The sequence below is a fragment of the Podarcis gaigeae genome (assembly GCF_964106915.1).
Source record: "Podarcis gaigeae genome assembly, chromosome: 12".
NCBI classification, from domain to species: Eukaryota; Metazoa; Chordata; class Lepidosauria; order Squamata; family Lacertidae; genus Podarcis; species Podarcis gaigeae.
In genome coordinates this window covers 25,510,066-25,536,613 of record NC_139688.1, presented here as the reverse complement: position 1 = coordinate 25,536,613, position 26,548 = coordinate 25,510,066, and the positions used below count along the sequence as shown (strand labels likewise).

General features: G+C 39.6%; 1 protein-coding gene across 1 annotated transcript in view; it reads right to left on the bottom strand.

Moving 5' to 3' along the window:
- Positions 1-3,448: 3,448 nt before the first annotated feature.
- The window catches only part of MINDY3 (MINDY lysine 48 deubiquitinase 3), a 38,015-nt gene continuing 14,915 nt past the window's right edge, over positions 3,449-26,548 (bottom strand). The window contains exons 6-16 of the mRNA XM_083705061.1: positions 22,333-22,384; positions 21,086-21,200; positions 19,599-19,672; positions 19,142-19,221; positions 16,270-16,340; positions 14,654-14,734; positions 7,797-7,869; positions 7,085-7,157; positions 6,146-6,233; positions 5,739-5,810; positions 3,449-4,668 (exon numbers count right to left, since the gene is read on the bottom strand). Coding sequence (XP_083561187.1) covers positions 4,519-4,668; positions 5,739-5,810; positions 6,146-6,233; positions 7,085-7,157; positions 7,797-7,869; positions 14,654-14,734; positions 16,270-16,340; positions 19,142-19,221; positions 19,599-19,672; positions 21,086-21,200; positions 22,333-22,384 — 929 coding nt within the window. The 3' untranslated portion in view covers positions 3,449-4,518. The remainder of the gene's footprint in view (positions 4,669-5,738; positions 5,811-6,145; positions 6,234-7,084; positions 7,158-7,796; positions 7,870-14,653; positions 14,735-16,269; positions 16,341-19,141; positions 19,222-19,598; positions 19,673-21,085; positions 21,201-22,332; positions 22,385-26,548) is intronic.

Sequence of the window (26,548 nt, the reverse complement as noted above, 5' to 3'; positions counted from 1 at the left end):
CTCTCAAACTCAAGAGGGGGGAGGGAAACATTTGGCCCTCTTTCAGCATATCTATGACAAAACAATCACATCATCTATATTACAATTAATTTATTTCCCAACATCTGGTTGTTTTCTTAAAAAGGAATAAAATTGGCTGAAATTTTAAAAAGCAGGATGAAATAATCTGATAAAAAAGAAAATTTTAGTTGAGAAATTTTATTAAATCTTTATTTCTGGTACAGTGGTACCTTGGGTTACATACGCTTCAGGTTACAGACTCTGCTAACCCAGAAATATTACCTCGGGTTAAGAACTTTGCTTCAGGATGAGAACAAATTGTGCTCCAGCAGCACGGCAGCAGCGGGAGGCTCCATTAACTAAAGTGGTGCTTCAGGTTAAGAACAGTTTCAGGTTAAGTACGGACCTCCGGAATGAATTAAGTACTTGACCTGAGGTACCACTGTACTTCAAATAGGTGAATATGGTTTGACAGAGTTGTAGCTAATAGTGAACTGTAAGACAGGGGTGGGGACGATTTTTCACATCAATGGCCATAATGGGCCACAGGGGTTACTGTTTCCCCAACCAAGGCAAGACGTAGAGGCGGCAACCATTTTGCATCCATCCAACTGATGTGTGGGACGTGGGTGGTGCTGTGGGTTAAACCACAGAGCCTAGGACTTGCCGATCAAATCCCCATGACGGGGTGAGCTCCCGTTGCTCGGTTGTTGCTGCTGCCAACCTAGCAGTTCGAAAGCACATAAAAGTGCAAGTAGATAAATAGGTACCACTCCGGCAGGAAGGTAAACGGTGTTTCCGTGCACTGCTCTGGTTCGCCAGAAGCGGCTTAGTCATGCTGACCACATGACATGGAAGCTGTACGCCGGCTCCCTCAGCCAATAAAGCGAGATGAGCGCCGCAACCCCAGTCAGCCACGACTGGACCTAATGGTTAGGGGTCCCTTTACCTTTTTAACTGATGTGTAACCACTGATGGGCAGGTCCTTTTTGACTTGGAAGAGGGCAGAATGGGGGCAGAGCAGGCTAATGTGGGTTCTGTAGATGCACACGGGGGCCAGGAACGGAACACCCAGGCAAAATGGTCACTGCCTCTATCGTCTTTCTTTTTGAACTATAGCAATTATCCTTAAATCGGCAGCAATAGACACAAATTAGCACATGCAATGTATTATGCAAACCTATGTTATTTTTGTGGTGCATAAGTAACTACCCTACTGCCAGCAGAGGAAGGGTATGGACCTTTGGTTCCCTGTTTGAGACAGTCATTCTGACACATCAGTAAGTTTTGCAATTATTTCTGGTTCTGGAAGGGAGCATAAAAAAAATGAGAATAAGAACAAAAGCAGCAGCAGCAGCAGCAGTATCCTGTAACAGAAGGAAGTTGTTACCTCTCTCCTTTAGTCTATCTCTTGAGGAAAAGTAAGCCAGTAACTGTGAAATATGGAGAGACAGCTGACCTTGAACCTCTGTTGCTCCAGGGTAGTGAGTGCATTGAAATAAAGCAGGGAAAGAAACAATGTCACCCCCTGCCCAATATAATTACCCTAACAAAAATCGTTATCTCCCAGAACAGGGGTAGGGTCTCTGAAGGGGGGGGGGTGTTTCCAAAGGAAACTCAGATCAAGCCAAAAACACTTTTCCCACAGAGGGCCTGAGTTTATTTTACAGGGCCCTTGCCCACCCAGAAGAACAAACAAATCCAAACCAAAATCCCAGGGCTCTCTCTCGCCATCTTCCCCTCAAAGTCAACATGAAAAATATGGGGCCATCTTAAAACACAAACAAGATAGCATTTGTGCTCTTCAATACCCCTTTGCTTCATAGGCTAAGGTTGCTTCAAGTGCCTGATCTCTCTGCAGTCAACCCAGCTTTATCGGGGAAAACAGAGTTCAACTGCACTTGATTCTCTCTCTCCAGAAACACATTCTCTGCTGGGATTTGACAATGAAACTCTACATATCAGTTCTGGGCCTGCTGCTTCATTTTTCCACGGGTGCTACTGAGGAATGCAAATGACACAGTGTTAAAACAGGGGGTTGAGTTTTGTTAGATATTTGGCAGCAAATTGCAGACATTGTCAAACATAATACAAAATAGCACAATTAGGTTAATGGTACTGATAAGTACCCAAGACAAATTTCTGCAAGGAAAATGATGTGCTCTGGATATTATAAAACAGAGCCACAGACTACAGTGCCAGTTACATGATCATGAGACAGGGGTGCGGGTTACAAACCTCCAATAACAAACTGGAACAACTTGGTTTCAACAGCATTTTACTGCTACTAAAGCACATGCTAGACCTTCCTAGACATATGACTCCTGCATAATAGTACGTTTGTGTGCATTTGTAACCTTCAGTAATATGCCTTTTCTCCTGCAGTCCAAGCGTTTCTAGCCATCTCCAACTGTTCTTTTTGGAGAAAATAACTGCAAGCCAAGAGCAGCTGAGACTATTAGTATAACACATGCTTCTAATAGTTATTTTGTATTTGCCAGAGTACAGCAACATTGATTTTTTTTTTTAAATCTGCAAGTTACCATCTCACCTTTTCAAACAGTTCTGGCCTTTTGAAAAAATACTATTTGTAGTACAGTTCCTGGTCAACGAAAGGCTCCTTTTAATAGCACTTATTTCTACAGAATAGCTGCACAGATGGGCAAGAAGGTTTTGCATTTGAGAAGATGCACATTTCTGCCTCTTCTGGTGGACTAAAGCAAGGACTGAGGAGAGGTTAAGAATAGTGAACCAGGTTGCATTATAGCAATAGATGTCTGAATATTTTTGCTAGGGCAAAGTAGCCCATTTATTGAAAGGAAAAACAAGAAGATTGTTTACTCCCAAATTCATTAGAATATGCCTGAAGTGTGTGCGTTTTAAAATAAAAATTCTGTGCAACATCAGTGACACTTGGGCCAAGGAATTTACGTGAAGAGCTCCATGCATGTGACGCTGCCTCTACCACTGAAGTGAACAGAGAAGACTTGAAACACAGGAACTTCAGGTGGAAGTGGGAGGAGATGAGAATATCAATGGGCACAATGTATCACTCTAAAGGCCACACAACACCTTTCCTTAACGTTCTGAAAAACAGGGTAGCCTTAAGTATGACTTAAGTACAGTGGTACCTCGGGTTACATACGCTTCAGGTTACAGACTCCGCTAACCCAGAAATAGTACCTTGGGTTAAGAACTTTGCTTCAGGATGACAATAGAAATCGTGCTCTGGCAGCGCAGCAGCAGGAGGCCCCATTAGCTAAAGTGGTGCTTCAGGTTAAGAACAGTTTCAGGTTAAGAACGGACCTCTGGAACGAATTAAGTACTTAACCTGAGGTACCACTGTATAATATACCATTACTCAATAGCCATAGAGTTACTCTATGACATTAAAAAATAACAAATGAATGTGACCAAATTGGGTAGGCAAGGAGGCAAAAATCACTAGTTCACTATTTGGGTAGATTTTTATTAAGCCCTGCTAGAGAATAAATAATGGACTATACTACTTGAATAACAGATGTTTTCATGCATGTAACACATACAATAGTGCTGGCTTATGTTTTTTGTTAGGACATGTTGAGAAGAGGTATTTGGCAATAATAACATGAACAGCTTCAAAAATCGCAGCACAAATTCTCTCTGCTGTTAAGGCTTTTTTATATTTCCTTTATACAATATCAAATATTATTATTATTATTATTCTATTCTTCTTAAATCTTGCTTTGACTTTCAGTGTGCCAAATATGTAAATTCTGGGAACAATACAACTGCCAATAAATAGCATTAATCATTTATAATTAGCCATTTTAAAAACAAAAAATACCCCACATCATTTTTTTTTGCTGTTTGTGCAAAGCCATGTAGATGAGTCTTAAGATTTCTAGAAGACAGCAGCAGAAATTTAACTCATCTATACATATTCAGTGCAAATGCCAATCTAGTCCCAAAGTTGTGATACTGCAGTGTATGCCAAAACCCACCCAACAGCTGCCTTGAATAAGCCCTGAGAACTGGGTAAAAGCTACCATGCTCTTGCACAGCTCTCATCCATCCTTTTAAGTGGGGTGCATGTATGGAAATTTCCCGATGGGTTGTGCCCTAAGGCAGAATGATCCAAATAAAACATATGGCCAAACAAATGTGTAAACGGGTGAATACTATGATGAGGTTTAAGACCAATTTCATCTAATATGCAGATACTGCACTACTAGACCATTTCCCAGGTTATTTTTGGGCTGAACAAGGAGGCTTCTGGGTGAGAACTCACAATAACTGTACTACAATGGCCAAAGAGGAACTAGTTGGTATAATAGAAATCAATCCAATTGTTAAAAAAATTAAATAGTCTAATCAACACTGAAAAGTGTTTATTTACAGTTTCTCGGTGACACCAGTGTATAGCCACGCAATCAAAAGTATAGTTTGCTTGTGTGTTTTTTTTAAATAAAGGCAGCTGCCTACCCAACCCTCATTCAAAATGTTGGATATTTATAAGTACATGGTCTTTTCTTAGCATCAATTTAACGAAGGGGATCGATCTGTGGTCCAGAGTAGTTCTATGTATGGCCATTTAGTCTGCAAACAGCGCTTGACTGGAGTATCATCAGTTTGTAGCATTGGGTCTTCAAAGCCCATAATCACTGCTGTGCCTTCGACGTACATGACCTATGAAAATGTAATTATCTTATTTAATCTCCTGTTCCAAAGAAATACCATGTTATTTTAAAGACCAAAACCAAGCCATTCTATTTTTAAAAGATCACTTTGAGAGCAAAGGTTCAAATCAATTTAAATCTTCTGCACCTTATTAACAAGATGAAATGAAACACTCATAGAACTCTTATGTTTTTGTGCCATACTACATGTTCACTATTAACCAGAAGCATACATGAAGAAAAGATATAAGAGGGACTCTAGAAGCAGCTTGGTCTTAAGTTTGTTAGTCTCTTCTGGGGTGACGGAACATGGGGCCTTGAGGACAGGCTGTAGGGAAGGAAGAGACACATAAACTCTTAGCCCTTGCGTCTGACTGAGCTTGCTCTGCTGCCAACATGCAGAGGCAGCACGTGGAATTCTCCACCTCCATTAATTTTGGAACGAGCAGGTGGGGAGTCTTTTAAAAAAAACCAACACAGTTGTGCAAATCTCAGGGATCCACCTAAATCTGCAGAAATCTCCCTGGGCCTGTTTTTTCACTCAGTGCGCCCACACAGGGAACACTACATAGTTTACAATATAAGATGGGTTGGGAACCATATCTCTAGGCACCTAAACTGAAATGGGAGAGAAAACCCTACAGCGATGGACAAAAAACAGATTATTCCATAAAATAAAAGCTAGTTCCGTAATAATTTATGTTTTAAATAAAGCTGGAAAATTGTTTTAGTGGTTAGTGCAACAACTGCCTAGTACTCTCCCCCAACTCTTTTCTTGACATTTTGAAGCACAGTTATTAAAAATTTCATGATAATTCTAAATTCGCTTATTTGGTGGAGAGAACTGGTGACAAAACGCTGACATTTCCAAATGCCTCCGTAATCATTTGCATTTCCGTAGTTTTCTATTTGTTCTTTTTTTTCTAAGAACATGTGTCACCAGCCAAATGGAAAGTGGTGGTTTTATCACACTGTGGACTGTCCACTTAGAAATAGGCTGAACCCAACTTATTTCCATGGGATATCTGCTATAACATGCAGCTGCCTAATTAGGTGTATGAGAAGTCACTGCTGCCATACCTTTTCATTGTAATTAGATTGCTTCAATCCATTGTAGTGGTATACAGTGAATGATTCTTGAACCTTGGACTCCTAAGAGAACACACAAGACAGTTACTTTCAAGTCATAGGTTAATATCATTGAAGGTATTTGTTCCCTTTCTCCACTTTGAATGAAACAAGAAACTATAGTTAATGGGAGAGTTCCTGGCTTCTTTGCTGGCTTATGAAGGGAGGACTGAAGCAGCTGCATGAAGAGGCTGCATGCATGGATATATGGAACATTCCTAGCTTGACTTATTAAGCCAAGATACGATCATCCAAATGCAGCCATAATGTATATTAACTACAGAAAGGTGAATGCATCACTGACCCCCATTTGTTTAAAAATGCCCTATTGCAAGAATAGAAAGAAGGGGTTACATTACCTGTTCAGGGAAAAATTCTTGAAGAAAGGGACCTAGTAATATGATTCCTAGTCCTTCTGGATCTAATTTCGTTTTCATGAGATTTACACTAAGATAAGATGAACAACACAAAAATATCAGTGTGGTGCATTCATATTCTTGCATGACTAAGCTCTATGGTTCTACAACACTTTTAAATGCCAAAAACAATCAGGCTGTTGTATTTAGAATCCTAATAGCAATTGCAAAAGAATGGCATTTGGTTGCCAAATAAAAGAGTTATTTTTAAACCAAAGTAATCTTATTTAAAATCAATGTAGCAACAACAATTGACACACTACGCCTTATTAGGTAAAGCTTTCAGAAAAAGTACACTGTCTTAATTCCTTGGATTTTGTAGCAGCAGAAGAGAGTGAGGATAAGTCTTGAGCATTAACACACACATCGTCTTTCTAACTGTCCTGAGAAGACCCACCCTTGTTTTATCTATTTGACAGGCCACGATGAACAGAATTCAGCATGTAGAGATGGGGGATTTGTAGCCCTCTAGATGTTGCTAGACTACAGCTCCTGTCATCACTAACAACTGACCATTATGGCTGAGGCCAGTGAGAGTCCAACAGCACAGAGGGCTGCAAGTTCCCCATCCCTGCACTAAAATAGACTGAGGAAAGAACGCTGTATTTACATAGTACATTTTACATTTATCTTTGATACAATGTTACATTCATGCTGAGAAGGAAATAACCAAGCATTTCTCCATTCATGTGAATGAAAATCTCTCTCTCTAAAACTAGCCTTGAATTTGTATGTAAGCACCTTGCTCCTTACAAGTACAGCTGATACGTATTGAATTAGTTGTGTGCGCTGTAGCAAAAAACAACAACCATTTAGGTGGAATTTCATCCTGGCAAAGGTTTTCTAAACAGTGTTCTAAAACAGCTGCCAATTTGCGCTTACTATTCAGGATCTGATACAAGGTCCAAAGCCTTCATTACATCTTCTAGAAGACTGTCTGGTATAAAACCATTATCTGAAAAAATAAGGAAATGTCATTAGCATGAACTAGCAAGTGTCCAAAATTAAAAATATTTATATGGGCTAATTAATACTGCCTCTTCTGAAATGGAAAGTAATGTGCATCTCTCTAAATATAGATATGAAAAAGCAGACTTTGAAAATGCAATTTCTAATGATTTTCAGGGCATTGTAACTTGCAGTTGCAATTTTAACCAAGCATAGCAATGCATTTACTTTTAGAATGAGAGAACTGCATTCCTGCAAGAGAGCATATCAAACAATGCAAAGTTTCATTTAATGAGCCAAGCTATACCAGTGCCAAACACCATAAGAAATGAGAAAGCGTGAATATAACTCATGCAATTTATATTCTCTGTGGAGTAAAAGGGATAACTGATTGTATCTGAATGCTTTTAAAGCATTATTTTTACTGTCATTTGAAAACATATTGTGAACTTGTCAGAGAGTGCTTTTTTCTATCATCATGCCACAATGCATACTCTTCTCTTGGTCACTAAGAGCAAAAAGTTCTCTATTTTATGCCTACTTTAAATCATCCGATGGTCCTAATTTGGCACCTTAACATTTAAGAGTGAACTCATTTGCATTTGGTTACAAGTAAGCATACATAGGATCATACTACATATCTTACCTTCAGGGTCATACGTTTGAAAGACTCGTCTGGCTTGTTCTGAGGGAGCTTCAGGAGCAACGAGAGCTAAATCCTTAAGAGAGAATTCCACAAGATTAAATACATCACTGGAAAAATGATGAAAAGCAATAAACACAAGCAATGAAATGCAGAATGTCATCTTCATAAATGAAACATCTAGGAAAGTGAGGCATATGTTTGTTTGTTTTAGTGCTAATAGAAATTGGTAATTAATAATCAACCCTAGTGAACAGTAGGACCAAGCCATAGTAGTAGTAAAAGATGTTGCAGTAAGTGAAAGGCCAAAATGGTTCACTTCAGACACAACAGCAAACAATAGTTAAGAAAGCTCTATTACAGTTTTAAATCATGTCCTAGTTGATAAATATAGTGACAAACAAAAATCACAAATCATAATTTGAAATAACTTTGCAGAAACATTGCTTGGCACAGTATCAATCGACCAACCATAATTGTGGCTGTTTCTCTACCATCAGGGCTGAATGCATGTACAGACTAGTGTGCTGAGTGGATAAGCAGTTCTAAAGCATGGCTTGCCATCTAGATCAGGGGTCAGCAAACTTTCAGCAGGGGGCCAGTCCACTGTCCCTCAGACCTTGTGGGGGGCCGGACTCTCTCTCTCTATCTATCTACAAATTCCTATGCCCCACAAATAACTCAGAGATGCATTTTAAATAAAAGCACACATTCTACTCATGTAGAAACACCAGGCAGGCCCCACAAATAACCCAGAGATGCATTTTAAATAAAAGGACACATTCTACTCATGTAAAAACACGCTGATTCCCGGACCGTCCGCGGGCCAGATTTAGAAGGCGATTGGGCCGCATCCAGCCCCCGGGCCTTAGTTTGCCTACCCATGATCTAGATTGTTATTAGTGCAAGCTATGGTGTGACACTGAGTTACTGTATGTTTTCAGCACCAGAAACAGTGCATAAAGGGACTTCCTGGATTATACAAAACAATAAAGAAAGCAATGATTACATATCTCACAAAGCAGTGCACACACCCACACATAAACAGTACTGCTATTTCAATTTTAGGCCTAGGGTCACTCAAATTAGAGCGCTTTGGATTTTTTTCAATCAAACAGTTCTCATGAGTTGAATGGTTAGCTGCTCCTTTTCTTCCAATTCCTTCCCCTTCCCCCTCCTTTTCTCTATTCCCACTGCCAAATTTCAGTAGTTGTTATAAGCATTACGATGGGCAAAGAGGGAAAGTATAATTATTTCTTCCCAATCCTAAACTGATAATTGAGATAGAGAAAGAAGCAGCAAAGGTCTGGGGGTGGTAGCTACTCCAAGAAAACACTGGGACAGGTCTAGGTAGGGAAGAAGCAGACCTGGCAGTGATCCTTGCTCTGTCAAAAGCAACAGCCTCAGTGATTTATGGGGTAAGCGGGTAGCTCAACAAAAAGGCTCTACCACACTTCCTCGTCTTATTATGGAGGCTTTTGCTGCAGATACAAGTGGAGCAGGCTGCTTCTGCAATCCTGTCTTATGCTATGCTTAGTCTGCACCAAACCTGCTCCACACCCCAATCAAAAAGTGCAGCTTTAGTTTTTGCAACATTTGTATTTTGTAAAAAGCAAGCAATTCATTCAATTTGGGCAGCAACACTTATTTAAAAAACAAAATATCCCAAAAATGAACTTCATCTGCCAAGCATTTACAACTTCTGCCAAACACAAGCACCAAGACCTTGCAAAACTGTTGTCTAACAACATCCCAACCCCCAAATCTTCCATAGAAGGAAATCCTATCAGTAGTTTACCAAGCATTGTTCAAGTACACCATGTCCTAAAGGCAAAGAGGTTCATGTTTTACCCTTTGGACTTTGTAATATTCCTGCCCAAAACCATTTTGGTGTATTTTTAAATGCTATTCTGATAACACAAATTTATTTGAGAATCTCATGTTTACCCTTGGAGGCAAACACACACCGTTAGTACATTGTGAAAAAATCTCAGCCGCTTTTGTTCTCAAAATCAAAAACAGCACATACAATCTCTGTAATAACTGCAGAGCTGATAAACATCATTTTAAAAAAATACATCAATGATTTTTTTTAACTTTCTAAATACCATTGCTCTAAAAACAGTACATAGCCTTAGACAGATGCTGTCATTAAGCTAGCTAAAAGACAAGTCATATTAAGCTTAAATACCCTAAGAAGGGACGCGGTGGCGCTGTGAGTAAAACCTCAGTGCCTAGGACTTGCCGATCGCATGGTCGGCAGTTCGAATCCCCGCGGCGGGGTGAGCTCCCGTCTTTGGTCCTAGCTCCTGCCCACCTAGCAGTTCGAAAGCACCCTTAAGTGCAAGTAGATAAATAGGTACTGCTTTATAGCGGGAAGGTAAACGACATTTCCGTGCGCTGCGCTGGTGCAGGCTTGCCAGAGCAGCCTTGTCACACTGGCCACGTGACCCGGAAGTGTCTTCGAGATGGGCGCGAAACCCCAGAGTCGGTTACGACTGGCCCTTTTTACCCTAAGAAGGAACAATATGGGCATAGACTAGCAGAGAGGTTTTCAACCTTTTGGGGTCCACCTCTCCCTTGACCAACTACATTCTTTCTGTGTCACCCAGTGGGGCTCAGGAGCCCAGTTATGCTACCCCTTGCCTGCAGAGCAGCCTATCACACTTTTTCCAACAGCCTCCTCTCCTTGGGAGTCTTCTAGGGAGCTGCTGCTGCTGCCCGCCCCAAAGAGAGGTGCATTCGCCTTATAGCCAGTGCTGCTGCAACAAACGGCTGTGCAAGCCTTTGGGAGGCAGAGACATGAGAGGGCATCAGAGGAAAGAGGGACAGAGGCCAGTGTTGCCTGCTGCACCCCTGACCATCATTCAAGGCACCCCAGGGTGCCATAGCACACTGGCTGTAAACCACTGGACTAGCAGACTGCTTAAAATTCTTAAGATCCAGAACCATTTAGGACCAATGTCTGTCAGCTGCTCACTCTACCCTCACCACAGAGTCTTCCACCTACATCCTAAATTTGAATTAGGCAGGGATGGTAGAACAATTGTGACAGCAACATAGAATCATAGAATTGCAGAGCTGGAAGGAACCATGAGGGTCATCTAGTCCAACCCCTTTTGCCCAATGTGGGGCTCATGCCCACAACCCTGAGATTAAGAGTCTCATGCTCTACCAACTGAGCTGTACAGAGGTACAAGATACTGCACAAGTTGTAAGACTTTCCAACTTCAGCAGAGCTAATTACGAGGCTGAAAAATTATACTTAAATTACAGCTTGCTTTCCAATAAAACTTAAGGCATGAAGATCACATCCACTGATTTTGCTTTAAGCAGGTGCTACCAGTGGCGTAGCGTGGGGGGTGCAGGGGGGGCCTCCGCACCGGGCACAAAATCTGGGGGGTTAGGGTTAGGGGGCGCAAACCCACGGGTTAGGGGGCGCAAACCCACGGGTTAGGGGGCGCAAATCCACAGGTTAGGGGTGCAAATTACTTGCCTTGCCCCTGGTGCTGACAACCCACGCTACGCCACTGGGTGCTACTCCCAACAGGAGGGCTCCTAAACCATTTGATGCAGTTCTAAAGAAGCAAATATTTTCACAAATTATAGCATGTTTTCATTTTGTACAAATTACTACTTCTTGTTTACTGGATTTTCTGGAGGACACAGGAACACAGCATTAATTTTATTATCAATTTGCTAAGTTCTTATTCTTCCTCTGTTGGCTTAAAGAAGGTTACAAATTTAAAACAACAATAACATGTAAAGATAACGATGTCAGTAAATGCATACTTTTGCATTATAAAAGTTACATCGTAACAGTATTTAACAATTACATTATGCTACACTCAAGGCACAGTAGCTCAAATTGGTTACACATGTATAATATATACTTCTTCAAATACACTAGTGACTTATGACATCTTGGCTATTAATTTAAAACTCATGCATTTATTTATGGGCTTAGCTTATGGTCATCAGATATCAGTGTTAGTGGTTTGCTAGATTGTCCTTGATTCAGCAAAGGTGAGACATGTGTGGGTCATCATTCTTAATTGCGACTTATGCATGAAAAAGGATGCTGGAAACATTCTGGGCACTATCCAAGTTGCTCAGTCCCATAGTAGACCATGGAAATTAATATTACTTAAGTCCATTGATTTCATTGGATTGGACTCTGTTTACACCAAGTTTCAGAACAAAATCAAGATATTTTTATCTGAAAGTATTTTGCCTGATGTGTAAAACTGAGCTTCCAAAATTCATGACTTCCTCCTCCCAAAGTAGCACTGATCTAATCTAGTGCTAACAAACAAGAGAAAGATTCAGCAATTCTGAATGTATTGGTGTGTCTTGGCAGTAAGATTTAAAGAGTCTTTAAAATGGTCTTACACATCCTTCTTGTCTGGAACTGCTGTCTTAAGTAAAAATCAAAAGCATTCAATATGTGTATTTACAAAGATCTTCATCTCCACACAAAGGAGACAATTAAGAGAATGAAAAACAAGCTTATCACAGCTTCAAAGAGGAGTATGAAATGGATTTGCAAGGGTATTAATTGCACTTGTAAAGAATGAAACTGAATGCTGTATCCAAGGTTATATGCTGTGTAGGTGGGCAGGCAGCAGCTGTCACATGAATTACTGTTTGCACAATAATCAAATAGCTAACAGAAGACAAACTGATTTTAGTAAAGCTTTGTCATCCATGTAATTGTATCAGTGCCGACATTACGTATGTTAAGGTATTTAAACCTCAGCTGGAAAGCACACGGCAGGCAACACAAATCCAAATTAAAGTCCAAAGACTAATGCTTCATTCTCACTCAGGAGTACGGTGGGATCTGAACAGCTTTGTCAAGTATTTGCTACCAGTTGCAGCATCTTGTGCTATACTGGACACCAACCAAGTTAATTTTTGAGATGGGTGGCAGAGCTACAGTGTGCACATGAAAAGAACACATCGTTCTTTGGATCCTAACCATATATACAGTAATGAATCTACAGAGACCAGAGAAGGACACAACCACCTCCATTTTCAAGTGGTAGAGTCTCAAAAAAAGAGTGTGTATCACAAGCCTTTTCTCTTTCTATAGATTGACCCTTATTTAAATAAGCTAAAAAATACAGGCTAGTCATAGATATGAAGTGGTATTCAGTAATTAGTTAATATAAAATGCATTGCAATGTAATTCAAGAACTATGGGATATATGCCTAAACACCACAAATAAAACCCATTTTAGAACTGTGCTTTTGTTGGGTTTTTTTTGCTCTTCAGTTAAAATGCTTCCAGGCACTGAATTATGTTAAAATAGAATGTGCCAATTTGTGGTGGTGTTATTTTTCTGGGAGTGCCTTATGTCTCTTCTATGAAGTCGCATTTCTTACAAAAGAGAATTGGATTCTGCATAACTGATTTCAGCACTCTAATTTTTTTGCTAACTAACCTTGTCAGCATAGACTTTAAATATGCTAGTCCGAAAGGTCACTGTTCATGGTTGAACGTAGACCATTAAAAGGTAATTGTATATACCTCTAGGTGGTAGAACAAATTATTTCCTTTAGGGGAGGGGTCTATCAGCTTTTCTTCAAGATTTTAGCAGCAAAGTGTAAAATCACAGAAAAATGTTTTTTATGTTATGTAGGTATAGAACACTAAAGTGCTGAAATACAAATATTCAAAAAGTATGAGAAATCATATTTTATAACTAAAGATATACTAATCTTTCTTCATATTACAGTCTCTTTAAAATTACAGGGTCAAGCAATGTAATCATTAACATCAAACACTGAAGTTAACCATTAGAATGTTTCTGTGCTGCCTTTGTTTTACCTCCAATTTTAACATGATATTACAGATTACTGCAACAAAGTACTATGAGCCAATAACAATGTACTTAGATCTTATTTAGTGTTGCCTGAAAACAACATGCCCATTATCAGCTTTGACTAAAAAATGTGCAACATCTCCAGTGCTAAAAAAAAATTAAAGTTTCTTTGGTCCTCTTGCAAGTTTGGGAGCACTCTGAGACAAGCGCACACACATCCTTCTTAGTCAGGCATAGGCAAACTCAGGCCCTCCAGATGTTTGGGACTACAATTCCCATCACCCCTGAACACTGGTCCTGTTAGCTAGGGATGATGGGAATTGTAGTCCCAAACATCTGGAGGGCTGGAGTTTGCCTATGTCTGTTCTTAATATTAATAAATATTCCAACTATTATCTTGAATTCCCTAGCTTCCACCTCCCCAAATAACCCTGTTCTTGCATGCTTTCCTACATAGTCATTTTTTAAAAATCCACACAGATCCTGCAGTTTCACACTTATCCAGAAGTTAGCTGTAACACAGAATTCATGATGAGTAACTCATCTAAGTCCAGAAAGCAGGAGGAAAATGTCATCCTTTTCATTCACCAAAGATCAGTGGAATGCAGCTGCAGCACAGCCCATCCCTTGTTTTGATGAAGTTTCAGGATCAGTCAGAGAAAAATGTATTTCTTCCACACTTGGTAAGACATAGATTGCAATGCTCAATACATAGCTTTGCACAAATAGCCATGTATGGTAATAGTTTTAGCCAAGCAGAAGGGTCTTTGGGACTTGATTTCTAACTACTCAGAAAAACTCAAGAAGATCCTGAAGATGAGTTGTTTTCAACCATAATACTGACTGAGTAGTTTGCTTAAGACATTCTCAGAAATCCAGTATGTTTTCATGTAACATGTATGCCAATAAATTATTTTAAACCTTCGATGCTGTGTAAGAAGAGTATACTGTAGAAAATATTTGAACTGTAGACTTAAAATAAGATGTATTTGACCTAGGGTGATGAAATGAAACAAAAGAAAGGAATCCTACCTTGGCAAAAAAGACTGTGAGATGAGTTTCACTGCCAAGTATCCAAATAGGGAACTTTGGGGACTTCAAATAGGAGCCAACCTAAAATGAAAAGGAAAAATATGTAGCAAGTTCATAACCTAACACCATACAACATTTTGTCCTCAAATATTGCAGTGTACGCTGGGCTAACAGTACTCTGCAACAGAATAGCTCTGCACCCCAAGAAAATAAAAGACAGACATGGTCTGGCGAATTAAACCATCTATGGCCTTTTAAACTGTGTGTGGGGTATTGTTATTGTTTGTTACTGTTGAATGTCATTTTGTATTTTAAACTGCACTGTGATCCTCCAATGAGGGGTGGTATAGGAATTTAACAAATAATAATGCTGCTGCTTATTTTCTATTCCAAAATCCAGGTCAGGTTTCCCCATATGTATGAAGGAGCTTGGTATGAAAGGACTAAAAGAGGAGACAGTTACCAAAATTGGTGAAAGCTAGCTATGTACAGTATTCATCACTGTGACTCCCGATTCCTAGATACCGTGTTTGTATCCTGCTTTGCCAGACAAAACTGCACGTTGCAAGGTTCACTCTACCATTCTAATAACCATCATCATGAACACCACCATCTTTATTAATAACAACAACCAACATGAAACTGAACACTTTTTAAAAAGTAAGTAAAACCAGAATTGGCCACTGTCAGAACAGGATGCTGGATAGATGGGCCATTGACTGGATTCAGCAGACTACTCTTATGTTCTTAATTATCAGGATGAATTTTGTATTATAATGAATGCTGTACTTGCATGGTAACCGCAAATACATGTGCAAGAACTAAATTTAGGGTTCCAAAGATTTTTTTTTTTATGCACGAAATAAAGTTTAAGAGCTGAACGAGTGAATGAGTGATCCTCAGAGGGACAAATCAGAGTGGATGCTTCAGTAAAATATCAAATATATTGGGTGTAATTCCTGTACCTGCAGGATTCCTATAGCTGTTTTCCCATCTTCCCCTGCTTACAAGGGCCCATTAAGAGTGAATGGTATGTTCAGAGCAAATTATTAATGGTTTGAAACAAAATTTATACTAAGGCAAGAGAGAAAGCTGGTGCAAATGGATTTCTTAACTACATAAACAACTTTTCATAGGCAAGGGGAGGTGAGAAAACAGGCATTCATTGATCCTATGAGAATTCTTAGGTGGACTAGATTGTGCCTTTTAGATTCTTGTGACAGGAGAGGGAAGCAAAAGACAGACATAACTTGTAACTCTGAATAAGCTATGTTTCTTCATTGCTTACTCATTAGCAAGACAGATGACTTTGCTGTTGCTAAAAAAAAGGTGATTCTAAAAAAGTTTTTAAACTTGAGATTTGAAAAATTTAGGTGACATATGCTTCATCTGTGATTTCTCTTCAACAGTTAAAGGCTGAAGTTGAAATACCAAGTTTTCAAGGGAATTTCTTTCTGGAGCCAACACCATGCTTTTACATAAGGAGCGATATCCAATTAAGTCATACTGAGACAGAAATACGTACAGAAATAAATTGACTTCAATTATTTCAATGGGTTGAAAGTCTTAAGTCTGAATAAGACAGCATATCACCCATGGACTTTGAACTATCTTACCTTACAGTATCTTAGAGATTCCATAAGTGTCAAAAAACCAACAGTTGCTTGTTTATGTATTCCAAGTAGTTCTGAAGAGAAATAAAACTGTATTAGATTGCAAAATTTGTGTCATGCTACATGGCATGGCACTATGGCCTACAATCAATCATGTAACACAGCACATAAAAACTAGGCAGAGAAATAAGGGTGCAATCCTATTCCCAAAATCCTCTGACTGAATGGACCTTGGAAGTGACAAAACTACTGCCTGACTCATGGAGAGAAAATCATGTTGATGGAATGAGATATCCACCCCCAGAATGATGGTTGAAGGCAAGAGGCAGAGGCCAAAGTATAGTGGTGGAGGGGGGCATTCTTGGCCCAAGCCCCATTACAAATTTTCAAGAGTAACTTATCATGGAAATCAAGTCATAACAACAGAACAAAAAACTGATAAACACATACAATATAATAATTCTTTCTCTCTTTTGTTTACAAGACACTTTTTGTTTTAAACAAAGCAAATGATGCCAAATAAATGATAAACTCTTAAAAGCAAACAATTCTAAGAACTAGAACATCCTTCTCAATGGGCTTTTTCTTGCCATTGCCACCTTGTCCTCTGCGCAGAAAATTTTGAAGAAAATTGGTTTGTAAAAAAGCCACTCTAAGAAAAACTGAAAACACAGTTGGTGTACTACAAATTTATCTGAACTCAAGAGCATGATGTTAACATATCAGAAAAATCTGCCCCAAACCTTCCTGCTTAACTTGAGGCAAACTCCTCCTCTCCCCCAGTCCTTTTTGCATTCTGTAAGGGAGAGTTATACAACATCTCAAGAAAGGTACACATAAGTTGCCTGGACCAGTGGTTCCCCAAACCTCCCCCCTCCCACTATGAACCACCTGAAAATCAGTACTTTATTATTATTAATTATTATTATTATTATTATTATTATTATTAATTCCTTTAATTGATTAATTAATCAAAATTGAGTGGGCTACTTTTTATGAAATAACAAATAAAATATAACCACCAAACTGAGTTATTCTAGTTCTTAATCTGTCAAAGGAATTAATAAGGGATACCTCAGAGAAATTTGTGGGTGGTTAAGATATAAGAATATTCTTTGAACAGACAATAGGGAATGGAAATTGGCTATAGCTCTTGGGAAATTACTCATTATCTCAAAATGGGGGGGGGGGGATATGAATGATAGAAAAGAAGAGGAAGTGCCAACATTTAGTGTGTTGGCAGAAGAAATTGAGATGTTTTTGAGTAAAGAACTGAATGATGTTGAGAAATGAATGTGAACTCTAAAGTTATTTTCTTAGAAAATAAAAAGGAGAGTAAACATGCACCTGGAATGCTCACAGGGATATAATTTTAGAGAAGGGTCAAACAGAAGAAGAAAAACAAGTTGGCAAGGAAAGGGTTAAGAATCACCCAAAAGTACTTTTTGTTTGTTTCTTTGTTTAAAAGAGTGGCCTTTGGGGCTTCATTGCAAACATTTGTGGGTAACATACAATTTGATTTTTAGCCACTTTTGCTAAAAAGGAATACATTAGTACCCAATCAGGTAGGTACTACAGACCCCGTTTTTCAAAAGCCAAGCCATAAAAAAGGATATTTCTATGGTAGTTTTTGTTATGTTTTGTTATGTGAGTGATGCCATGAAACTCTGGGTAGGTTGCACAGACCTCCTGGGGTCTGCAGACCACCAGTTGGGAACCAGTGCATTGCTGTATTGTATCCAGGCTGTATATGAACATTACAGGAAAAAGTCAGGATTATCAGCAACACTATACCGATTTTCTACATTGTTAATCTTGAAATTCTGGAAAGACGAAACAAACTACAGCACTACATTTTCAATTTCCTCATCCTTTTTTAGTGATTCATTTATAACCAAATGGCTATATATGGCAATATACTAGGGACAAACACTCTGTGGGCAAACAGATCGTGTTGGGTGGGGTGGGGGGAGTGACATGGGGATTACATTAGTGAACATTTTACATGCTTTTATTTTTCATTCTACTAAGAGCATAGTTCTAGATTCAAGGAAGAATTCTATCAAGATTCTTATAAGCACATTGTCAAAGAGCTTGATTACATGAAACCACTACTAGCCTTCCTATTTCAAGATATAAATGCTTATTAAAGGGGAGACAAAGGCACTGCATAGCTAACACACAGTAAATACCTTGTGCAATGTCTTTCATAGCAACTAGATGATTTTGGAGAAGTTTACCCACATTCTAAACGCTTCACTTATTTTTCTTCCTTAGGACCTACTGCCATCTTGTGGTAAACTAAAGAGTACAAGTTTCCTTGTGCTGTACAGACGCTTCAGGTTACAGACGCCACTAACCCAGAAATAGTACCTCGGATTAAGAACTTTGCTTCAAGATGAGAACAGACATTGCGCGGCGGCGGCGGGGTGGGGTGGTGGCAGGAGGCCCCATTAGCTAAAGTGGTACCTCAGGTTAAGAACAGTTTCAGGTTAAGAACAGACCTCCAGAACAAATTAAGTTCTTAACCCGAGGTACCACTGTATACAGTACTGGTAATTAGCTAACATGGGCTAATGCAAACTCCTGACACCCCAGACTCCTTGAAGAAATTTATTAAAGCCCAGCACTCAAATCTCACAGAACTTAGTGGGGAGGCAGTTTACCAAAAAAACAAATGACTAGAATTTTGCAGTCAAGTAGTATTTTAAAGTGGACTAATATGTCAATATTCATAAACAGACAAAAAGAAACACAAGCATTCGTATAAAGCCATAGCTTTAGTTTGTAAGAACTATATACAATTCAAATACAAAACATTTAGTATATCTCTTGATGCTGCATCACAGCAAAGTCATATCAAGTACAGACTTACTCATTCCTGAGCATTCCCTGTCTCCATCCCAGACGTTAGATACTGCATGCCCCGTCAACAGCAGGTTAATTAAGCTTTGGCTTAATATGAAGAAAACAAGCTTTTAGATTTGCAATTTGCATTAACATTTTTCTAAACAAATTAATTTTGATGGCACTACAACTTTTTTCTTGAAAAGCACATAAGGAGATAAAGCAAGCTACAACATGCACTTAACTTTCTTCAGAAGGTCTAGGTTCAATTTCAGTTCATCTGGTATAAAATCATACATCTAACACAATGGGTGCTGACAATATGAGATGCTTCCAGATGAAATGATAAAAAACCACTGTCCCACATATTCACTATCAATTCCTTTGTAATTAATAACGGCTGAAACGGTGTTTCTAAAGTATGATTTGTTCAGAAAACAGGCAGTACTTTCCTTAAGGAAAGTATAGGACTAACCAGAGCTTACCTTCCATGACCATACACTGGATCTATTAATGGCTCAGTTGAATCTTCAATTTCATTTTTTATGTTTTCAATGCCCTAGAAAACAGGAACGCTTTCTGGTATATTTACTGGCATAGTGGCCACATCTTCCTGCTAAGAAATATTTTTTTTCTTTTAACAAATAACCAACCCTTAACATTTTGTCAACAAACCTAAATATTAGTATCAGGAAAAACTGATACATATGGTTAGTTTGCCCTTCATTTTGACTAACTTGTTCCAGCAAGATAAATGAATTGCCATTCGGGCTGTCACTGAACAAGCAAAGGATCAAACTGGGCATAGGACAGAGGGACGCATGCAAGTCTTGGCCCCAGTGATTCTAAGAGAAGCCAGCTGCTGTTTAGATCTTTGTAAAATGACCCAAAAGTCTGAATGAGTTAAAAAACACACCATATTTTTCCGGGTACAGTATAAAACGTCCCCATGTATAAGATGACCCCTATTTTTTTAAACCCAAAATTAAGAAATTAAGTTGTTTAGCTTTTTTTGGGGGTGGGGAAAGTCACTTCCGCCAATCGCTCACCCGCCTGCCCGCCACTGCCAATCGCTTGCCACAGCCACTGCCGATCGCACACCTCGCCGCAGCCGCCAATTGTCTGCCCGCTTGCTGCTACCAACAGCCCATGTGCCCACTTGCTGCAGCTGCCAATCGCCTGCCCGCCTCACCTCAGCTGCCAATCACTTGCCCAATTGCCACAGCCACAACCAATCGCCAGCAGGCCTTGCCGCAGCCACCAAACACCCGCCCAATCGCTGCTGCCAATCTCCTGCTTGCTGCTGCCATTAATCGCATGTCCCCCCTTTGTATTCACTATGCCTAATTTTTTTTAAAGTGAGACACTGCTGTCATACACACTGTGACGTTGGGAGAGTGGGGTAGGAGTAGTGATTCTTCATTCTTTTGCTTAGTGTATGTGCAAAGTTTTTGTGTCAGCGTTGCAACGATAGGTTCTTTATTTTTCTGTTTGTTTTTGTTCACACGTTCTTGATTTAATTGCTTAGAAGCAGCTCCCACAACTCAAAAACCTGTTAAGCCAGGGTTCCTACTTGCAGGGAGGTTTCACAGTACATTCAGTCAAACAAGCTTAAAAATGCCCTTCAAAGCTATGCACTGATCTAAGATCTAAAAAGCAACTGGCTTGGGGACGCCCCCACCTCACCCCATCCATGATTAACAAGTGCCTATACAAAGCTCAAGGTTCTCCCACAGTATAAAATTAACAGTTTACAGTGTTAAAACATCTAATTGTAGATTATGAAACCAAAATGGGAAGATTAGGCCAAACAACAGGAAGTTAATATATATGCCTGCCTCATGCAGGCACACACATGGTACTGAAGGTGATGGGATGGAGGAAACAAACCCCTTTAATCCCCTTCCTTCCTTCTTCTTTTTCTTTTTTTGTTAGTTTAAGAAAACATACATTTTTAAAAATAGAAACAAACCTTTGTCAGTATCACAGAATACAGAAAAAGCAACACTCCAAATTTGTTTGTCCAGACTGAATACTGATTCCAAACTGCTTCTTTGAAATCAGGAAAGCTTGTGAATGACTGCTTGCTGAAGATTGAAAAGAAAAGTCTATTAGACATGGTACTGAGCTTTGAGTTCTATTTTGTATTTGTTAGCTGACTAGCAACAAAATGCAAGATAACGTAAGGTGCAACTGAATGCTTAAGGCATGCAATAGTATCTGTGACCAATACATTTGCAACACAATTAGCAGCAACTGTCTTAATGGAGAAAAAATAATGGTTATAGCATGTACACAGTACAAGTAGTGTCAATATGGCAGCACGCGTCACAATTTTAGAAGCCTGGTTTTGATTTTTCACCTGAAAAGTTCTCATACGACAGTGAAAATTGGCAGATGTTAGATTTAGGTCATCACAACTTTAATGACTACTTAAAATTTTGTTCTTGTTGGTAAAGACACAATGGGCAGATAGTAGCATTTGCCCTTATAAACAAATATTCTCAAATGGCAAACGCCTAATTAAACTAATAGCCCCATATTGAACTCAGTTCAGAAAGCTGTAAGTACAGAAGACTGCATGCCTAATGCTGTGCTAACACAATGTTCCCTTCCATCACAAACCCCATACATTCAACTAGTGGTGGAAGTTCAGGTGCCCTTTCTTCACTCCTCCCTGGAGTCGAATTGTGCAGAGAGAATTCACTTAGATACCTCTCACAGCACAGGCCCATTGACATGTCCTCAAGTGTGAATCACTGATTAGTGGGGATATGGGTCTGTACATCTTTCATTCCCAACTTAGCTTTTGAGCATCTGGGAAGTGTAACCTGAGTTCACGTTAAGATAGATACTGCTGAATTGTGGTGATTGAGTAAGAAACTGGATTGCTTAAAACCATGCAGTTTTTTCTAAATACATGTGGCTCACAGGACAATTTTGTATTCAGGCCACTTGAAATGTTCAACCATGACTCTAAGCTAATGCTGAAATTTTAAAATAAACACCTGAATTAAAGCAGCAACAAAATCAAGTTAAAATTACAGATTTGGATAGTCACAGTTGTTTTGATCTTAAAGCAATAGCTTTCTTGAGCCTAATTATCTTTTAAACCGTGATGTTCAACTGCATTAAGTATGAGGCTTACACCTGAAAGAAGTTTTGTTTACTGGGGAACTACAAGATAGTGTATTTTAAGTGTTCCAACATGTTACTTACTGAATTAATGAATGAAATCGCTCAAAGCCAAGCTCTTCGACAGCCAAGGCAGCTATACACAAGAGACACTTTTCAGCACTACACATGGCAAAAAGTGACACAAGAAACACACAGCAAGCTAGAATACTTCCAAGTCTTTCATAATTTAACCCCAGCCCCCACCCTCTTTTGGACCAATTTCCACTTGTATAGTTACATGGCACAAGCCAATTTAATGTAACCCAGTTAGGTCTCCACAATACAGGTACAAACAATTTAGCAATATTGAGTCTAGACTAGCAAACCATTAGTTTAATAGCCTTGAAAACTTTCAAGTTTTGCATAAATTATGACAACCACGACTGGGAGGTCACCAAGTGCAAGCAAAATGAACACACAATTCTGCTATTTGAGTAACTTTTCCACAAGAGCAAGCGAGTAGTCATACAGATAACTTCAGAGCAGAACCGTGTTAAGACAGCTGTATTTTCATTCCATTTCTCTCAACACATTTTGCTTCAGAACAACTAATTAGAAAAATGTATTTTAAGCAATGCTCTTTTTAAAGATAACTATCCTCTATTATTCTACTCAAGTATGTGTTAAGTAACCCAACAGTAGGAAAAAATACAGCATTTAGTGCCTTCCTAGGTTCAGACTTTATACCACCTTTCCCTCATCCTCTGTAATTAAATTAGAAGTGGGTTTTTCCTTTACCCAACTGATGCCTTCCCAGTTAACTAATGTGCTGCCAAGTATTAGTGAAATGGGCTCAGCATAACATCATACCTGCATGGGAACCACATATATGTTGCTTTGAGTGACGTGAGACAGAATATAATATACAGTGGAACCTCGGGTTGCGGACGTAATCCATGACAGAGGCACATCCACAACCTGCAGCTTTTGCATCCTGAAGTGCCGTGTCTGCGCAGGTGTGATTTGGCGCTTCTGCACATGCGTGAAGCGTGATTTAGCGCTTTTGCGCAAGGGGCAAAACCCGGAAGTAAACTGATCCGGTACTTCCGGGTTTCCCGCAGTCCGCAACCCGAAAACACGTAACCTGAAGCGGTCGTAACATGAGGTATGACTGTAATATAAAACTCAACATCTAGGAAAACTAGTGCAGAAACTAATGCTATCTGTATCACTGTTAATATGGGGTCTTAAGGAAAAGGTGATAGCGTCAGCTTCTGCAATTCTTATTACATGACAAGAATGACAAGCCCTCAAAATCAGACTAGCAGCCTTATTGCAGTGGTTCCCAAACTTTCCCTTCCTCATGGAACACTTGAATGTTGCAGAGAATCTTGGCAGACCATTTAATTATTTTTCTGCCTGCTGTTGCAATTTATAATGTGCTGTGCTTAATGATCTGATTTTAATTGTACTTTTACAGACATGCTTTGGACCACCTGAATGAAGCTCAGGGACCACCAGTGCTCTGCAGATCACTGTTTGGGAACCCCTGCCTCAGTGAAAAGTGTTCTAAAATTAATTACTGCACCAATTAATTATTGGTGCACCAATTAATTATTGCACCAATCACACCCAATAAAACCAATTAAATTATGAACACCACAACCTGAGGGACTTATGATATAAAGGTATTTCTGAACCTGTGAATTAGCACTATTACAGTCAATGAATGGCAAACAAATCATAGTTGTGCACAACATAAAGCAGATGAAACAAGTAGACTTTGCATTGGCAATCTGTGGACCAGTTACTGTTGCCAATTTCACTGACCCTGCTCAACTGAATGGAATGGTAAGAACAGTATGTCAAGAGATGGACTATGATTAGAGGAACACAAGTACTGTTGGTAGAAAAAGTCCTGTATAAAACAGGAAGGTGTGAATTAAGTTGCCTGATTCATTATTTAAGGAAGTATAAAATGGGAAATGGGAAGCTTTAATATAAAGTATCTGTACAAAAAACATGATTTACTAAAGTTCCAAGGGGTTTTTTTTTTTGCAGCAAACACACTCCATAAAATGTATTAGGGCTCTATGGTTACTAGAATAAAAATCTGTTATAGTTTAGTTTCATCAGAAGTGTGTAGACAAACAAGGGAAAGTCGCTGACTTTTCAGCTAACAGTTTTTTTCAATATCTGTTCTTTATATTTAAATTTATATAAAGGTATTGCTCTGGGTCATAGTTTTTCAGCCACAGAAGACTCCAGTATGTATGCAGAGAAGCATGTGAATGGGAAGGTAAAAACTGCCAGTTTTCCCTTCCAGCAGCACCCTTGAGCCCTTTGGGAGGCTGCCACCAGAAGGGGGAACTGAAAAGGCCTTATGAGGAACACTTTTTGTGGTACTTTGCATATATTCCTAAATATACATGCCTTTCTTCCTACAAGAAATTGTAGCTTCAAAATTGGTATGCATTGAGGAAAATGAAATTTGAGTAAAAGTCAAATACAAAAAACATGCCTGACGGGCAAAATGCAGGCAGGTGATCTGGTGTTAGTGTAGAGAGGAAGGAGAGGAAGCAGAAAGTTACAGGTGTTTATTTTCCTTACAAACTAGCAGAAAGTATTCTGTATAGCAAGTTTCAATATTACATCCCATTTTATGAACTCAAGGCCAATTTCTACACTGTATTTTACAGTCACTTTGTGCAACCAGGAACTCAAGTCAAATCCCTCCCTCAAATTTAATTCACTGTATGACAGAGACAGCAGTGTGAGAAAGAATACCAGGCTAAATCTTAAAAATGACAATCATCTGTGTGTGTGGGGGGGGGGAAGAGTGGCTGTTGAATGTCTGTCTATGTATACAGGGCTCCATAACTTGAAGGGGAACTGGGGCCACACTTTGGCCCCAACCCCAAAGCTGCATGCCTCCTCATCCCTGCCTTTCATGCAGGACATCTGAAGGGAGCTACAATCACAATAGGGCATTATGTTTTCTTATTGCTCCAGTTTTGTAAGACTATTGAATAAATGCTAGTTATTCAGTACTGGATATTACTTGTATCCTTATTCCAATAGGTCTTTTCTGTCCTATCCTGCCCCTTGCAGTCCCTGTGTGCCCCCCAAATAACTCCAGAAGGTTGGGAGACCCTCCAAAGCAGATGGAGATGTCCCATCACACCTACTGGTGAGACACTGGAACTTTCCTAAGATTTGAAGTGGGTTTCCACTACCCAAAGTCAAAACTGAGTACCGTCTGCTGGTGTTCTGACATAGTAAGCTGTGGCTTATAAAAACTGGAAGAGAAAGCTTCCAAAGTTCTTCTTGTCAGCTTTGCTAGAGTGGAAAAGCAGCATATGTGCAGAGTGGGAGGCCAAACTCATTCACATAATGCTAAGCTATGGTGTAGCATTACATATCTGAAAAAAGAAGGAAGTACATAGAGGCATACAGGACAATGTCCTGGCAACTGCTACTACTTAAGGATCTAAAACTGATAAATGATATTATCAATCACTTCATGGTCACTTTCAGCAGCAGACAAGCCAAAATGCATCCAAATGAGACTTTTGGTTTTGGGCTTAGCTACCAAATGGTCGTATTCAGTACAAATGGTGGTATTCAGTACGGTGATGAATCATAGTGAACAGAAATAATTTGGGACTGCCAGACAGCCTACTAAGTGGCAGAAGCAGCAGTGGCAGAAACAGCTTGCCATGACCATGGTACATGTTAGCAGTAGTGGTGACAACCTGCAAGGCCTCGTGGTGGCACCACAATCAGTGGCAACTTGCGAGGCCTTGTGATGGCAAAGGGAGGGCACAGCTGTAGCAGCGGCAGCCTGCAAGGCCTCGCGGTGGTGGCACAAACTGTGGTGGCCTGTGAAGCCTTGCAGCAGTGAGAGTGAGTGACTGCAGTAGCGGCGGCAGACTGTGAGGACATGCAGCAGCGATGGGAGGCAGTGGCAATAGTGGGGCCGCCTGCAAGGATGGGAGGTGGCAGCAGTAGCAAAAGTCCCTGTTGCGATGTGTTTTGACTTGCCTGCTGATGAAACTGAGTGTGTGATGATTGATAATATTGTCATTTATCCATTTTAGACCTCTTTAGTAGTAGCAGTTGCTTGGACATTGTCCTGTTTGCCTCTGTATAGTTCTACCCTTATTTCAGACATTGTGGATGATTCCAATGTTTAACTAGTGATGACACTGCAGTATTTAGCTGATGATATTGTGAGGTTTAGCTGGTGATAACATTGCAGTGTTTAACTGGTGAGTTATTGCAATGTTGAAAACCAGCTATTGCCTAGCCCTTACAC